This window comes from Poeciliopsis prolifica, unplaced genomic scaffold (genome assembly GCF_027474105.1).
Source record: "Poeciliopsis prolifica strain line A6 unplaced genomic scaffold, Auburn_PproV2 SCAFFOLD001, whole genome shotgun sequence".
Classification (NCBI taxonomy): domain Eukaryota; kingdom Metazoa; phylum Chordata; class Actinopteri; order Cyprinodontiformes; family Poeciliidae; genus Poeciliopsis; species Poeciliopsis prolifica.
This window is the reverse complement of record NW_026562376.1, coordinates 26,066,197-26,083,601: the sequence shown is the minus strand read 5'-3', so window position 1 is coordinate 26,083,601 and position 17,405 is coordinate 26,066,197. Positions and strand designations below refer to the sequence as shown.

Here is a 17,405-nt window from a genome sequence, read left to right as displayed (position 1 = left end):
GCATGTCGCCACTGGATTTTAAAGCAATGGAGGCATTCTTTGGAGTGATGAATTGCACTTCTTCATCTGGCAATTTGATGGATGAGTCTGGGTTTGGTGATTTCCAGGACAACGGTACGTGTCTGACTGCATTGTGCCAAGTGTAAAGTTTGGTGGAGGGGGGATTATGGTGCGAGGTTGTTATTCAGGAGCTTGGCTTGGCCCCTTAGTTCCAGTGAAAGGAACTCTGAATAGTTCAGCATACCAAGACATTTTGGATAATTCCATGCTCTCAACTTTGTGGGAACAGTTTGGAGCTGGCCTCTTCCTCTTACAACATGACTGTTGTAAGAGGAAGAAATGGATGTGTGGTGTGGATGAAAGAGTCCTGACCTCAACCTGAGAGAAAATCTTTGGAGTGAATTAGAGCAGATACTGAGAGCCAGGCCTTTTTGTCCAACATCAGTATCTGACCTCACTATGCACTTCTGGTAGAATGGTAAACACTGCTAAACCTTGTGGACAACCTTCACAGAAGAGTTGAAGCTGATCTAGCAGCAAAGGGTGGACCAATGTCATATTGAACTCTGTGGATCAGGAATGGGATGTCACTTAAACTCATATGTGAGTCAAGGTAGGTGAGCAAATACTTTTGGCAATATAGTGTACATCACCACCACATCAGTCCTTCTACTCTGGAAGTGGTTTCAATTTAAAAAATATCTATATACACCTAACATTTATTCCAATCATCAAATAAGTACTTGTCTTATAAAACCTGTATACATTGAATTTATTATTTAATTTACTGTTAAAATGTCACCAAACAATTTATTTAAGCTGAATGACTAAATTATTGTCAATTTTTGGACTACATTTGGTAGAGTTGTTTGGGTGGAAGGTTGGCATGGATTATTTCAATTCCCTTTATTTTTATTGGACAAACTTGTTTTCACATAGAGATACACATCTAGATGCAAAAGACCTATTCCTACAGATTGAGTTTGCATACAGAGCTTTTGCTGCACTTGTAATACAATTCCATTTGGTTAATTCAGTTCATACAAGTTCATTCTAATAAAATCCAGCCAGAGAAGATTCAACCTAAATTATGGCTGCTTTCAACAGTGAGCTACTCTTGCATTACTCATGTTTGAAGCTGTTGTAATATGGGACAACGTTATAGTCTTCTGTGTAGTACGCTGTGTTCTGAGGGTTTTCTCATGGTGCTATCTCAGCATGCTGGGCAAAATTACCTTGTGCATTTGGTTTAAAAGATGAATTGCAAGATATACAGTTTTTATGGCTTAAAAACTTAAATTCCAGCAAGACAAAATTTAATATTCCTCTGTGAGCTGCTTTTTTTTTTTAAATAGTGGTAATGGAGTAAGAAACAGAATAGCTATACTGACAGATTTAAAGAAAAATAAGGAAGAGTCCAAGACAAACAGAGCTGTGGAATGAAGGCCTCAGTTAAAACCAACACAGCTCCACACACTCATCTCTGGCTTTAGTTTTCTTTCTCCAGTGCATCGTTCACATCTGTTTTTCTAAATCTTGACATATTTCTCTATCTCTCTTCACCAAATTAATAAGATCAATGATGCCACGGCATATCAAAGCACATATTTTTACTGAGGTCATCAGTTTTCAAATAAGAAAATGAAAACAGTGAAAATTTAGGCTTGCTTTGATCTGTTGCAATCAGGTAAGATTTCCATATCTTGCCTGGAACCTTTGTTATTTGCTTGGCATAAATTATTCACTATCTGTTTTCGCCTTTTATGTGATTTCTCTGCTGTCAGTAAAAAGGCATACATGCAAAAAAAAAAATCTCCTACACTTAAGGCTTTGATTCCTTTTTGAAGTCTTTAATGTCTTTATACTGCAGAGGCAGGAATAAGGCATCTGTTCTGTGGAACTGATTTCTGCCTGTTTATGATGTTGGAATGTGGTCGAGGTGTTTTGAGTCCAAACCAATATATTGGAGCTGTCTGACCAAGTTAGCCTCTGTTCCTTTAGAGGCACAGCAGTAGTTCCACAACCACTGTTTATACTGTTAGTGAGCAATAGCAAGTTCTGGTTACAGAAAATCGTGTTGCTCAAATCTGGGCTTTCTGGCCTTTATGGCAGCATCAGCATTTTCTGCATAGCAACAAAACATATTTTGGAGTGATGGTACATAGTTGATTTTGCATAGCTTCAACTTTCTTGTTTAGCTACTTATTACTTTTTTCTATTACTGTGTACTTTCTCATTAATGGTGGACTTTTAGTTCTACTGACAGGGAAACATAAATCCACTTGTAATGTTATTGCATTATTGCTTTCACGACATAGTTATTCTAAAAATGAAATATATCTACTTTCAGTTCTACTGTTTTATGTACTGTGATATAAGATTTGATCTTTATCCGTCCAAGAATTATTTAAATCTAATATAAATACTAGAGATTCAACACCATCATTATGAGACATCATTTATGAGACTTTGTGGTTTGACAGAGCACAATTCTGCTTGTATTAGCTAACTATTAGCCAGGTTCATCACCCAGCATCAAGAAGTGTGACAACTTCTGTTATTACCAGGGTTGTGATGATGAATTAAGCTTATAAATGAAGTAATCACTGTTATTGGGGTCATAACAAGGAGACAAGATAACATTTTAGAAATACAAACAATCCCTGTTGTTTTGTTTCCATAAAGTAAAGGTTTCATGAATATCAAATACAGCAAACTTGGGACATAAGATAGTGTTGAAAATTAAAAAATAAATAAATAAAAGAAAATAAAACTAAGAACAAAAGCTTATAATAAAAGAAAAATCAATACAGATAAGAACACAAACCATAAATCGGGGGTGGGGAGGATGGAAGAGATGGCAAGGGAACCGACGGGAAAAATAATGGGTGTAGACAAGAAGAAAAGTAGCAAGAAGTGACTGAGAATAAGGTGCTTAAGTACTGGGAGGTAGTCTTGCTGGATAAAAGACCTGGGCTAATGAGCTAACGGGTTGCAGGTGTGAAGGGAGAGAGCAGAAGGTGGGCTGAGGAGTGAGAGAGAGGAAGAGGAAGTGACACATGGGTTGATGGAGCGTACATTGGGGACTAGGAAATAAATCTAACAAAATAACTAGACATAAGAAACAATAAAAATTTGATTAACTTAGAAAAAAACTAGACACAAGAAATAAACATAGCTAGAGTCACTAAGACGCTGAAGTAAAAATAGAAACAAGACAGAACTAAAAGAAAAACTAAGGAAAACAACATAAAAAACATTCCACAAACCAACTCAGAATCTTAACATCTGTAGAGATTTTTATTCTCCAAATTAAGGAAATGTTTCCATATTTCTAAGTAGTTTAGGTAGACTCCCCCACAACAATTTCTGTTGTCAAGTGTTTTTCTTTTTTTTTTCATCTTACAGAGAAGCAGTGGTGGAGGGCACCCTGACCCATCCTTTTGCACTAACCTTGTCTAAAGAGACGTTATATTGGACTGACTGGCAGACTCGCTCCATCCATGCCTGTAACAAACACAGTGGAGATAAAATCAGAGAGATCCTCGATGGGATTTATTCTCCAATGGACATCCAGGTTCTGGAGTCTTATCGACAGCCTTACAGTAAGTGGAATGCTATACCTATGGATAACATTAGGAAGAAAAGACAGCTGTTGTGGTTGGTCTGGTTGTTAGCAGTATAGGATTGAGGACTGAAGCAGTTTTTCTAACACAAAATTAATGTTTATATTTGAATTTTGTACGAAGTCAGGTCGGAGAATGTCTGTTATTTTTAAGTAAAGTTAAACACTCTCTTTAAAACCAAACCAGAAACGTCCCTACTTTTTATTTTTGGTGAGTCAAGAGCCTGCTCCTCAGAAACTTTTCTGACATTCAGTTTTCTGGAACTAATTAGCCGTGACCTGTAGTGTTATTGGTCTGGATTATTAGATTTTTCTTTGGACATAAACGATATCTTGAAATTCTGATGAAACCTAAAGGTTTTCCAGATTTTTAACAAAAAACAATAGAAGTTCATCATTTGTCTATTAATGACTATTCACATTATAAAAAAAACATATTGCACCCTAGTTTATATATTCTCATTATCAAGCCTAATATTTCTTAGTCGTTAATTTCTGTGTTTTCTTTTGTTTCTTTTATTTCAGTTCAGACCCCGTGCAGCAACGATAACGGAGGCTGCAGTCACCTCTGCCTGCTCTCTCCGCTCCAGCCTTTCTACAGCTGCGCCTGTCCCACGGGAGTCCAGCTTAAAGCAGATGGAAAGACATGCAAGCCAGGTATGTGTCTGACGTCCATTAGTACAAACCTACACTGCAAGTCCACTCACTTCAGTAGTAAGTTTGGTAACTGCATTTTAAAAAGTGGTTGCTACAGATATGGTAGTGGCAATGAATGCATTATGTGTAAAAAAGATAACAGGATTACAAGAGCAAAAAATATTTATATACACGATAGTAATCAGATAAATCTTCAAAAGTGCAGTTTGACTAAAACTTATTAGATCTGTGTTTCCTAAAACATTCAGGAAAAAAATGAGGAATGGGGAAGAATGGATAAAATTATGTTGATAAGAGCTAACTGGCTCATTGACTCTGGAGTAGTTTCACAGTGAGGGATGATAAAGACTGAAGGAGTATGAAGAAGAGGTTTGGAGGATGATCAACAATGAGGATAGTTGATCCTCATTTGGGAGGGAATATTCCAAGAGTGTTTGGAGGGCCCTGTTCATTTCTCGTTCATTTGATTGCATAACTAATGGTTTATCCAACAATCTGCAAGATTTTAGTCCTTTACAGTGATGCTGATTCTGCCTCGGTCCTGGGTGACATGTTTGGCTGAGGCTCATCCGACCGCCGTGTGGGAGAGACCTGAGCACAGTGCTGCTCAAACTCTGGACTGCTGGATAGAAACACAGTTAGGCCTGTTTGGGAGCAGAGAAGGTTCTCCTGCTGTAACTCCTGTGGGGATAAAGTGGTATTTGAACAGGAACACCTTCCTGAATGCCATCGCTGATGATGGGTTGTTTCTGTGCAGTTCTGTAGCTCTGTAGAATTGTTTGCAAGTTAAGCTCCAGGATAAAAATTAAACGCGACAGGTTTGCAAACAGTGTATATCATGGTGTCATTCAGAAATAAGCATGCTGATGATGGCTTTTGTCAGCTTTTTTACACTGGTTCAATATTTTTCTGTGATTTTAAGTGTATGTTAGCATGGTCTGACCCAAAGCAGCATATTTTTATCTTTTCAGTTTTAGAAAAGAAAATGACTGAAGGATTGTCTATTGAGACTATGTTTGTAGTTTGTGCCTCTTCTACAGCTCTAACAGAGTGTGTGTTTGTGTCATCTGGCTCCCAAACTTATTTTAACATAAAAACTTTATAATGAAATAGTTGAAAAGCTCTGGGAATTAATTATTCTTCTTTGAAAGAATCAAAATGATTTTAGCTGTAGGTGGATATGACTGAAATAATCAGTGTGTCTGTGTGTGGTACTGCTGAACTGAAAAGTGTCTTTGATGTTGGAGTGTGATGTGACACTGGGACCATCATCCTGAAAATCTGTACAGAGACATCTCAGAAGACACATAGAATCTCTAACTGACCAGCTGCCATATTGATTCCCACGATGTTAAAACAATGGAGCCTTATTATACAAAAAGTAAATACTGAAAAAAGGTTTGTGTGTGTGCCTCTGAGGCTAGACAATAAATCTGAATGAGGCATGCCAACCAATCGCCTGGCCACTGTTGACAATAAAAACAACAATGCTTTATTGTGTAAGCCTGCAGTTTGGGTGAACGTCTGTTGCGTATGTGCCTCTAATTTGTTTTGCTTGGCTGGTTAAATTGAAGTGTTTGTTATTGTTCTGGAAGTAGAGATGGAGAGTGTGTGTGGGTGTGCATGCGTGTGTATTTGTGTTTATTTGACTCTTAGTCAGTGGTCTTGAAGGGTCTTAAAAGGAAGTGAAGCGAAAATGAGAGCTGAAGTTCAGATGCTTTTCCTCCTCTATTCACCGTCTCCCTTGATATTTCCTGTTTGATTTTCCTCATTTAGGCCGGATCGTTTACCTCTCTGTGTGAAATGTGATTGGGATCTTGTTGGCCTTCATTTAATTAGTTATGAAAGGCCAGTCAGAACAAGAAAAATCCCTTAATTTGCAGGAATACTGTGGCTCAGAGCTATTTAATGTCGTGTAGACAGACACAGAGTGGTTTGAACAGAAGAATGTAAAACTGTGTAAGGTTTTCAGGGTAAGTGACAACTACAAGCATGTGATCAAGGTGCAGTTTGAAGTAACAGGGTGTTTTGACAGAATCTGAAATCCACAATAAATTCAAACTTGCCTCCAGAGGTCTGCTTTCTAAAATGCATTTCAAAACAGACTTTCTACATTTTATGTCTTATTATTATTGTCACTGTTAATAATTAAGACTTATTGCCAATTTAAAGACTTAACTTGTTAAACTATCAAAATAATTAAAAAACAAATGTAATGTAGGGGTGACTGCACTGAATGAGCTGGTCACATATTGATGGTCCTCAACATTAAGATGGATTGTATTTTGATCAGGTGCAGAGCAGGTTTTGCTGCTGGCAAGAAGGACAGACCTAAGGAGAATCTCACTTGATCTGCCAGATTTCACTGACATAGTGCTACAGGTGAATACACTCACACACACACACAACAACAATACTGTTGGACTTTGTTGTAAGAATGAGGCTCTTAGGTTTTCATCACTCTTCTCATGCAGGTTCATGACATTCGACATGCTATAGCTATAGACTATGACCCAGTTGAAGGTTTTGTCTACTGGACAGATGATGAGGTTCGGGCCATACGACGATCTTACATTGATGGCAGCAATGCCATGGTACTGGTTACCATGGATATCAACCACCCAGATGGCATTGCTGTTGACTGGGTGGCCAGAAACCTTTACTGGACTGACACTGGCACTGATCGGATTGAGGTATAGAACTATTTCTTATCACTGTTCTTTACAACTAGACAGAGATGACTCTTCATGTGACAGTAAACATGTCATTGCATTTCTTTTTATTATTGCTATGTGCTGTTTTAGGTTACCAGACTAAATGGAACTTCACGAAAAATTTTGATTTCGGAGGACCTGGAGGAACCCAGAGCCATTGTTCTGGATCCTGTTAATGGGTAGGTGTTGTTTGTCTGAATTTGTCATAGCTGAATCTCTCTATCTTTATTTAAGTAAAACAGCTTTGATTTGATCCCTTTTAAAAATAATTCCGAATCCTAACACTAAAAGTTCCTGAAAAAATGCCATTCATTGCCTGTTGAAGCAGATTTAAAATACACTAACAAGATTAATGACAGAAATAAGTCAGTAAAATAAAATAAAAAACGTGGCTTTCTTGGTTGCATGTTTGCTGATAACTTTAACTGATGTCTGTTTTCTCACATTGACTCATTTTTTTTCCCAGTTTTATGTACTGGACTGATTGGGGTCAGTATCCTAAGATTGAGAGAGCAAACCTGGATGGAACAGCCCGGGTGGTTCTGCTCAACAGCTCTCTTGGCTGGCCTAATGGATTAGCCATAGACTACACAGCAGGGAAGCTTTACTGGGGAGACGCTAAAACTGACAAGATAGAGGTAAGTCCATCAGCATGTAGCCTCTTTCAGTTGCTTGGCTGGTCAAGAAATATAGTTCAAGTTCGTCACTCAGATATACTGCAGTGATTTGCTGCTGTCAGACTACTGCACACTCAAAATTGCAAATACCCTTCACAGCAGGCGTTGAGTATATTAGTGTACTGCTGGGCCACAGCGATCAGGAACCAACTACTGTGGCTGAGCTGAGAAAAGTAATTGTCTGGCACTTGAGAAGATTCAAGATCAAATGCAGCTGTCCCTGGTAAATGCCCTCGGGCAAGCACTGAAGTTTGCACTGACAATTGATTTGTGAAAGTCTTGTGGTGTTGAGGTGCTCTGAGTGGTCAGTGAGATTCCAGAAAAGTGCTTATGAAATTTGCCACATACCCATGAAATGCGAACATCACTCTAGAGCAGGGGTGTCAAACTTCGGTCCTCAAGGGCTGCTGTCTGACAGTTTTTAGATGTGCCACAAGTACAAAACATTGGAAAGAAATGGCTTAATTACCTCCTCCTTGTGTAGATAAGTTCTTCAGAGCCCTGCTAATGACCTAATTATGCAGCAGAGGCATATCTAAAAGTTGCCCTTGACATTAAAGGGTCCATACCATTGGAGCGGTATGCAAATTTTTATGGTTTTCAGCCATAGAAACCCATTTATACCTGGAAAATGATAACTGATTTAGTAGTGGTAAACACATCCATTTATAATTTCTTTCTAATTACAGTATTTGTCAGACACTACACAAGAAGACAGTGCTGGCCAGAAAATGTGTCAAGGACAAGTTACAAGAACTCTTGAAGCTTTGCTGCAAGACAGAATTATGTGATCTTGTTCTTGCAGCCACAGAGAGAGAAGGCATTTCTCTGTTTTTGCAGAAAATGTACGAGCACTTACTAAACAATTTGAGTTTAAGTTCGAATAATTTCTCATCACTTTCAAGTCTTTCTCAATCTGATCTTGATAACACACTCAAATAATAAAATTCTGACACATGGTGGGACAACAGTGTCAAACTGATTATTTTGCCACTTAAGTTGATGTGTTTTGAAAAGTATTTGTAGTAGGTGCAAATATGAAGTGATATCATACCTTATTTGAAATTTGAATCCCAGCGATGTGGATAACAAATGTATAAACTATTTATGTCTCTTTGTTGCATCTATCGTGTGTGTTGAGTTAACAGTTGGATAATTGTGAAGAAAATGTGCTGTTAGCAGTGGCTAAATACCTGCAGCAATAGCAGGGCTGATTGATGCAGGACTAAATGCCAACTGAAAACTTTCCCACAGCACTAAAAGCCAGATGTTAGCGGGATTGTTAACTATAGGGAAAGGGGTTTGGAAAATAGAGAACAATAAATTGAGGTGGGGTTTGGGGAGTTTTTTTTATACTGCCCTCCCCCTCCTGCTCCAAAGCTTCTAGATCCCTTGGAGCAAGTGATCTCTGTTCTCCTTCATTCTGCCAACATCACTACATCTCCTCTTCTTTTACGACATGTTTTACACTTTGTTTGTCTGTTTGTTTTTCGCTTGACTCCTGTTCGTGTTGGATTTTTTTTTTCTTCCAGCATTTTCTCTCGTTTACCCAGACTTTGGCTGTGGTGTCCCTGTAAATCTGTGACCATATTTCTGAATGTTTGCTTATGTTAATGTTTGCTACTTGCATAGCAGTAGAAAGAGGAGGGAAAAGAGTGCAACAAAACAGTGAATAGCCAAGTTTCTGGCTGAATGCTTACCAATTGAAAGGGGGCGGCTACTCCGTCTGACCCTTCCTCCCACCCTCTGTCAGGGTGAAAGGAGCCACTTCAAAGCCCTTTTTCCCACATTTTAACTCTGTTTTTATCTTGCTGAAATGAAATAGCTGATGAAGGTGACGATATTTTCATTCTTTGACTCGTGGGTGTTTATGGGTTTCTCTGATTTTTGATAAGGTTTATGCACTGAAACCCCACAGTGGGATTTGTTTACAGTCCTGCTGAAGAAGGATACTTGTGGTTTAATAAAACTTTCATTTTCTATTGAGAAACGATGACTTCCTGGAGGCATGGGCTGTTTTGAGGTTTTAAATTTTACTGAGTTTCTAACATGATGTCAGCGTGAAGTATGTAGCATGCCAGTTCAACGCTAAGAAGCTTACAGGAACCGTCCTACACTGCGAAGAGAAGAGCTGATCCAGACATGGCAGCTGTTAATGTTAATTCAATATTTTGTTGAGTCCTCCGCTGCCATTGTTAGAACTACAAGCAGACTACGTTCTTAATCAGCGCAGAAAAACAATGTCATTGTTCACAGCTTCTTCTGTTTGCTGACTGGCCTGGTGGGAAATCGACTGGAGAAAATCCAAGTCAAGGGGAGAAAACCCAGAATGAGATATCCTGATCAGAACACAAAAGTCATGGATCAAAGCCTTTCAGCTGAAACCAATGACTTTTGAGCCACTTACCCTTGATTTGTACTGTATGTGTACACCTTTTAAGTGTAACTAAACCTGATGTAAACGCATAATCCTGAACACAAACAATTTTTTTTAAATTCCACCAAAGTGGGTGGTGCCAAGAGACACTGAGGGGCGTGGGGATGAGCAGAGGGGTAAAGCACTGGGTGTGATCAGGGCAAGAGCAGACAGACTCACCCTAATTGTATGAGTCTATGGATTTTAGACTGCTTAGCCTTGGACTGGCTGATAGGTACAAAAGAAAACTCCCCCAAAAAATCTAAAGGTTTACATGTGTTTTGTTTTTGTTGTGTCACGTTGTAAAGGACAAAGGTCAGGGTACGGTTGTGTCCTGGTTGTGTGGCTGAGATAACGTTTCAGAAACTTGCTACTCTGTGTTTTGTTCTCTGATGAGTGTGTGTTCATGTGTTTGTGTGAATGCACAAAGCAAGACTGTCAAACAGAAGAAAGTTGAACAGCATTCAACATGTTTGGCTCTGAAAGTGAGGGGAGTGAATAATAAAGCCTGCTTTGGAATGCTCTAACTTTGTCTGCTTCTCTCATTGCCCCCCTCCCCACCCTGGCCCCTCTCTTTAAAAGTGAAACTCCCCCTCCACCTCCTTGTCATAAACTTCTGGAACAGGCACCGTTCTTTAAAAAGAGATCGTGTGTGTAGGTTGTTTGCCCAATGTGTTGCTTTCTTTGTGTGTTCACACACTCACCCAGATGCATGTGAAGCACCAGCTTTGTTGTGGTTATGCAAATTGAGAATGTGTAGCTCTATTCAGCTGAGCCATATGGTTGAGGCCATTCAGTGTGTAGATGTGTGTTTGTCTATGAGGTGGAAAGAGGGTGGTGTGTACTGTGGAATTTCCTCTCCTTCCACAGGATCCATACTTCCCACTTGCATTAAATGAAAACAAAACTGTTCCTCAAGTATTTCATGAAAGAAAAAAAGTTTTCAATGATTACGCTACTTTTGCTTTACAAAAAATAATTAGCATACATTAGAAGAGTATATATGTCTATAAATTGATGCGTCACTTAATAGAAATGGCTCTGCCTCTTTTACTCTCTACTGTAGTGACTTATTTTTCCACTAGGTATTTACTATGTTAGCATGTTGCAGAAAATACAAACATTAATTATGACCTCTGTGCACCTAGAATGGGAATAAGAGGCAGCTGAGTAAAAGCAGGCTTATTGCACACACAGCCATTCACACAAGTCCACAGTGTAGTCAGAAATAGGTCCCCACAAGGATATAAAAACCTGGTTCACACACACACGCGCACACACACACACACGCACACATGCACACACACCCAGCCCAGTTGGAAGCCTTTTAATGAATGTCTGACTGGTGCTCGGTTTAACCCTTTAAAGCTTGACACAGTAAATAATTTTCTGAGAGTTTACATTTTTAAAAACTGAACAATCTGTTGGATGCATTTAATAAAACAGATTTTTAAAACATTTTTAAATTTTGCTGAATTCTAACTTTTTTGCCTCTTGCATCAATAAAATCATCATCAACAGAAATATTCATGTCTGCTATATTTCACTACGTATTTCTTTGATACAGCAGGCTTTAAAGGAAAGCACCTCTTGTGAAGAGTTAAAAATCTGAGAGATACTTGTACTAAAAAAGAAGTGGTGTTATGGGGTTAGTGGTTCTGGGCTCTGTAGGATCCGTTTTTCTTTGGATTCTTGTTGTCTTATTGTGTGCATCAGATAATCTCCATGTGCTTCCATATGTGAAGTGTTCTGTGATGGGCTGACATCTCTCTGCGTGTCTGATGAGACCTTTGTTACTTTTCTCTTTGCCTATTTTCTCTGCCATTTTGTCCTTTCCCTCGTGTCCATTAAGAAACGAAGCGTTCTATCTCCCAAAATTGAATCAGAAAGGGGGGAGTGAAAATTACCCTGCCAGCGCCTAATTCTCCCTGAAAAAAGCCAGAAGAGAGAAAGAATGAGGAAAGGAAATAAAAAGGGAGTCCCTCTCCCATCTTTTAACTGGGATGGCCATGTCTAATTTTGTCCAATAGATAAATGAATGGATTTTTTGTGGAAGGGTCAAGAACCCCTTTGGTTCAGAGGTCCATCAAAGTAACTGTTGTTTTTTTTTCTGTTTGCTCACTCATAGCCTGTGAAAGGATATTTAAATGAGCATTCACTAAACATAAAGCCGGGTCCACAGCTGCCTATCACAACATTAATTCCATTAGAGCGCATTTCTTAGTTTAGAGGTTATTCTTGAAGAAGCAGAACCATGTGATGTTGTGAATGTCAAAGTCAACACTTTGATGACTACATTAAATAAAAGACTAGTTGTGGGAAAGTGTGAGAAATAGTTTTTGACCAGAGCATTTCCAGTTCTTTTACCACTTTTTATTGAGACAGGCTGTGTTTTCAGTGAGTTTATCTTCGATTCTTTCTGGAATCAAATGCCACACAACTCCTGAAAAGCTGATTTTCAGGAGTTGTGTGGTATTTCTCTCTAAGAAGTGACATAGTTTGCATTTAGCTAGTTTTGCAGTTGGGGTGGCGATATGACTAAAATCTTATATAATGATTTTACCACTTCTCAGCTAAAAGATTAAAGACAATTTCTCAGCAAATTATTCATTTGTGGCACAATTATAAAATTGTGCCACAAATATTAAGAATAACTTATGCTTATGATTAAAGTACACAATGTCTCAAACTGTTGCCTAACTCTAAAAGATCTGCCACTACACCACAACTCTCTTAATATTGCTCCAATATTGCTACATAAGTCATAAAAACTTAACATTTTGTGTTACTACTGTTAAATTTCAATTAATTAAATGTTATTTCAAATTTGAAGTTCTACCCAATAAAATATGTATAAAACTGTAGAGATCTGTGTTATGAAGGAAACCGTTAAAAGAGAAGTGCTGAGTGGGCATGCCGTTAACCTAGAGAGAATGCTCACCAAGTATTGTGCAAGGTAAGATTCGGACATGGTTAAATCTAAACCACACAGACCAACATACCACAGCTTTTGCTTGCCAGTGTATGTTTCTGGAAAGATTACATGAATTATTTATGGCTGCAATCACACAGTCAGCATGAAGTGAGAGACTGCAGTGTTTTGGTTTTTCCTGAAAACTCTCCAGTGATTTCTCTGAATCAGCTGACTGGTTAGAGGCAAACAGAGTTGGAAGCAGGCAAAAAAAACAACAACAACCCAACAACAAAAAACGGCAAGCTCAAAAAAAATCCAACATAACAAATTTTGTTTGTATGTTGTTCATAGCTAATGAAATATACATTTGTAAGATGTATACCATGAGAACCCAGGAGGATTTGCAGCCTTTCTGGGGTTGGCTGTATATTCCTCCCAGTGCTAACACCTTGGAAGCTCAGGCGACTCCTTAATACCACCAGTGAGTTTTAAATGGTTTATCATGACAGATTTATTGTGGTTTGTGGAGATTTCAGACATGCAGACTTGTTAGTTTTTAGCTAGAGCAAAAAAATCACAGGATCTGCAGCAAGAATCTTACAAAACAGCACCTTATCCACATCTCAGACAGTTCAGATTTCTGACTGAGAAACAGCCATACTGTCAAAAAGCCTGAAAATTCAGTATGTAGGGAGGAATTTACAAGCCCATTGCATTCCAGATGTTAGTTTTCTCTTTCTCTCTGTTACTACAGGTCTTCATGGAAGTGTGTATCAGCCTGGTTCATTTCAAATGTGTTAAATCTGCACATTTCCACCAAGTTGCTGGTGAACTTAGTCTGTAGCTGTGAAGCTTTCTGTGATTTCTGAATCTTCAGTCCTCAGTCGGGTCTTGGGTTTGACTCCAGTGCGGGTTCATTCTACATGGAATTTACATGTTCTCATCACACGTACTGGGGTTCAATAACCATGGAGATGGGCTTTGGTCTCATCTCTTGACCCTGCAGTGATATGCCCATATAGGCAGTGAATGGATAATGTGTGTTCTTGTACCTTGCCTTCTGCTCCACCTGGTGGTGTGTCTCCTCAACAATACAAGTGTCTGTCTTTAATTTGATCCCAAAATCCTTTTTAACTTATTGAAGTTGTGCTTCACCAACTTGTGCACTGTAACATATCAGTAAGCATATCGTAATAGTAGCAGTGACATGATAGTGACTTGTATTTCAGTTTAAGGACTCCAGCAGTATTATTGGCAGTGTGGCGCAGGGCCCACAGCTTCTGTCTGAACCTGCATGTAGAAACTATGCTACTATGCTTCTGTCTCTACCTCAGGTGATCAACGTGGACGGCAGCAACAGGCAGACTCTGCTGGAGGACAAGCTGCCTCATATCTTTGGCTTTACTCTGCTGGGTGAATACATCTACTGGACCGACTGGCAGAGTCGCAGCATTGAGAGGATCCACAAAGCCACCGCTGTGCGAGAGATCATCATCGATCAGCTGCCAGATTTAATGGGCTTAAAGGCTACGAAAGTCACAGAGACCTACGGTAGGATTTACAGATTTCGGGAGATTTTTGAACAGTGGATAAGAATACAAAAGAAAATTATGAACTGAGTGTACATGAATGCTTGTGTTTTTGCTCAGGTACAAACGACTGTGCAGAGAATAATGGTGGGTGCAGCCATCTGTGTTTTTGGTGTGAGCAGGCGGTCCGCTGTGCTTGTCCCATGGGGCTAGAGCTCCTCTCAGACCTCCGGACCTGCGTGGTGCCGGAGGCCTTCCTGCTGTTTACCAACAGGTAGGACAAAATGCCAAACTATTGGTCTAATTGACTCCAGACTACATTCAGTAAATTAGAATATTACATCAAACAGTAATAAAAAAATAACGTAGTTATATAGGATTAAATGGGATGTTTAACACCTGCTTTGAAATTATTACATTCAAAAGCCACTTTTAATCTGTCAAATGTCAGCTCATTCTCGATTGCATATCGAGTGATGCCAGGAGGAATTTACAAGCCACCAAATTTACAAATTGACTGTACAACTTCACATCAAGTAAGTCAGAGGCAGCAGTGTAGTGGAAGTAAGAAATGGTGCCACCTGCAGGTGGGAGTTAGTATCACTTAGTCAATATTTTAAGTGATTTTTTGGAACGTTTTCAGCAAACATTTTGCATCAGTGCAAAAAAGTTTGGGGATTTGTTAATTTTGCAAAAGATTGCTTTGGTGTAATATTTGATAAAAGCTTTTGATCTTTAATGTGGACCTTTCCCTTCTGTTGATGCCCCTTCTTTATCAATTAAGTGATGCCAAAACTTTCAGTCATGCAATGAAAGAAAATTAAAAAGCACATCAGTAAGGTGTAAGATAAAAAAATTTTGTTAGTACAATATTCAGGTATCCCAGTTATACAATAAATATAGGATCTTTGCTCAGCTCATTCTCACTGTTAGTTTTGACTTTTTTTTACTTGCAAAATGTTTTTTTCTTCTTACTTGTGTTTCTGCTGAGCTTAAAGTAACGACCTCTGTGTTTCTGTACTCACTTAAAGTTTATGTTTTCCCTTTTTACTTTTGAGAAGATATTAAATATTATTCAGATGATTCTAATGTGCAGTAATGAAGAAGTGAGTTTAATGTCTCACAAAACATGTGAGTGTCTCAGCAACAGCTTTGGTTTTATTTGATTGCTGTGGATATATGTTCTCCAAAGGGACAGCATCAGGAGCATTTCTTTGGGCACAAACAGCAACGATGTGGCCATTCCTCTGACAGGAGTCAAAGAGGCCTCGGCTCTTGATTTTGATGTTTCAGAAAGGAGAATTTACTGGACAGACATACAGGCCAAGGTACCAGACACAGTTTCACTTATATATAGGTTATGTTTGATGAAGAGAAAAGCAACATTTGTCTCATCCTTCCTCCATTCTCTCTACCAGACCATCAGCAGAGCATATATGAACGGCAGCTCCATGGAACACGTCATAGAGTTTGGACTTGACTACCCTGAAGGCATGGCCATTGACTGGATGGGTCGTAACATCTACTGGGCGGATACTGGCACAAACCGCATTGAGGTGGCCCGCTTGGATGGCCAGTACAGACAAGTTTTGGTCTGTAAAGACCTGGATAACCCACGCCTGCTGGATAACCCACGATCTCTAGCTCTGGATCCTGCCAATGGGTAGGAATTCAATATTTAATAACTGCTTGACATATTTGCCGAACCGAGTGAGCTTCAATACCAAAAGATAAAAAATAAATAAATGAATAAAAACCTGCCCAAATCAGTTAAATCTACTGAGCTGCCTGATATAATCTACAGAAACTCATCTTGAAGTGTTCCTGCTAAGTCTTGTTAAGTATAGAAATTATTTGGCACAAGTTAAAATTTTTGCAGGTCTCAAGAACTATGGAAAAAGAAAAGAATGAGTTTGGAAAATACATATATTTTTACATTTTATAATTATGTAAATAAGTCCCTACTTCTGGCCTTTCCTCTTTATGTATACTTTGTTGTGTCCTTTTTTCTTCTTACTTTTCTCTTTTTCTAATGTTCTTAATTCTTATCTTAATATTTTATTTTCATGTTTCCACCCTTATCCTTTTTTCATTGTATCAAATGCCATCATCAAAATCAAGTGTAATGACCATCAAATACTGGATGGTCACTATTTACAGGTGCTGACTATACATAGTGACATATGTGGCTGCAACAAGAAGGCTAAAATAAATAAAAAAAATACTTAAACACTTTTATTATTATGGCAATACATTCCACAAAATCTGACGATAGTCTTGGTCCTTTTTCTGTCCTTCCTTTCCGTTGTGTTTTGTACTGCCTTGCCTGAGGCCGAGTCCTATAGCTGTGTGCTGTCTCCACAGCTACATGTACTGGACAGAGTGGGGTGGTCGTCCCCGCATAGCCAGAGCCTACATGGATGGCGACACCATCATTACGTTAGTGGATAAGGTGGGCCGTGCCAATGGACTGACAATTGATTATGTGGAGCATCGACTCTACTGGACTGATTTGGACACATGTATGATTGAAAGCACCAACATGCAAGGTTTGTCTTCACACATCAGTCATCATTAATGGAGCATCTGAGCTCGGCCCGTTCCTCTGTAACACAATTGAACTCTGCAAGCAGCATATAAAGCTGTCAAACATTTTTTGTCAGATTTGAATGATTTACATTCCCCTGTGAACGTGAATATCCAACTAAGATAAAGTAAAAACAAGATGCGTTTTTCATGTGATGATTTCATTCATGAAGGGAATAAGAGTTATGCAAAACCAGCCTGGCCCTTTGTGAAAAAATAATTAGTCTATGGGGAATTTTTCTGTCATAATTCAAGAGCACACATTTTCAGTCTGAAAGCAGGATTAC

General features: G+C 38.8%; 1 protein-coding gene across 1 annotated transcript in view; it reads left to right on the top strand.

Moving 5' to 3' along the window:
- Window positions 1-17,405, top strand: part of lrp5 (low density lipoprotein receptor-related protein 5) — a 41,507-nt gene that overhangs the window by 12,359 nt on the left and 11,743 nt on the right. Inside the window, exons 6-16 of the mRNA XM_055059745.1 lie at window positions 3,409-3,605; window positions 4,151-4,282; window positions 6,576-6,664; window positions 6,757-6,975; window positions 7,087-7,175; window positions 7,463-7,634; window positions 14,338-14,554; window positions 14,653-14,806; window positions 15,725-15,860; window positions 15,951-16,195; window positions 16,897-17,081. Of these exons, the coding sequence (XP_054915720.1) occupies window positions 3,409-3,605; window positions 4,151-4,282; window positions 6,576-6,664; window positions 6,757-6,975; window positions 7,087-7,175; window positions 7,463-7,634; window positions 14,338-14,554; window positions 14,653-14,806; window positions 15,725-15,860; window positions 15,951-16,195; window positions 16,897-17,081 (1,835 nt within the window). The remainder of the gene's footprint in view (window positions 1-3,408; window positions 3,606-4,150; window positions 4,283-6,575; window positions 6,665-6,756; window positions 6,976-7,086; window positions 7,176-7,462; window positions 7,635-14,337; window positions 14,555-14,652; window positions 14,807-15,724; window positions 15,861-15,950; window positions 16,196-16,896; window positions 17,082-17,405) is intronic.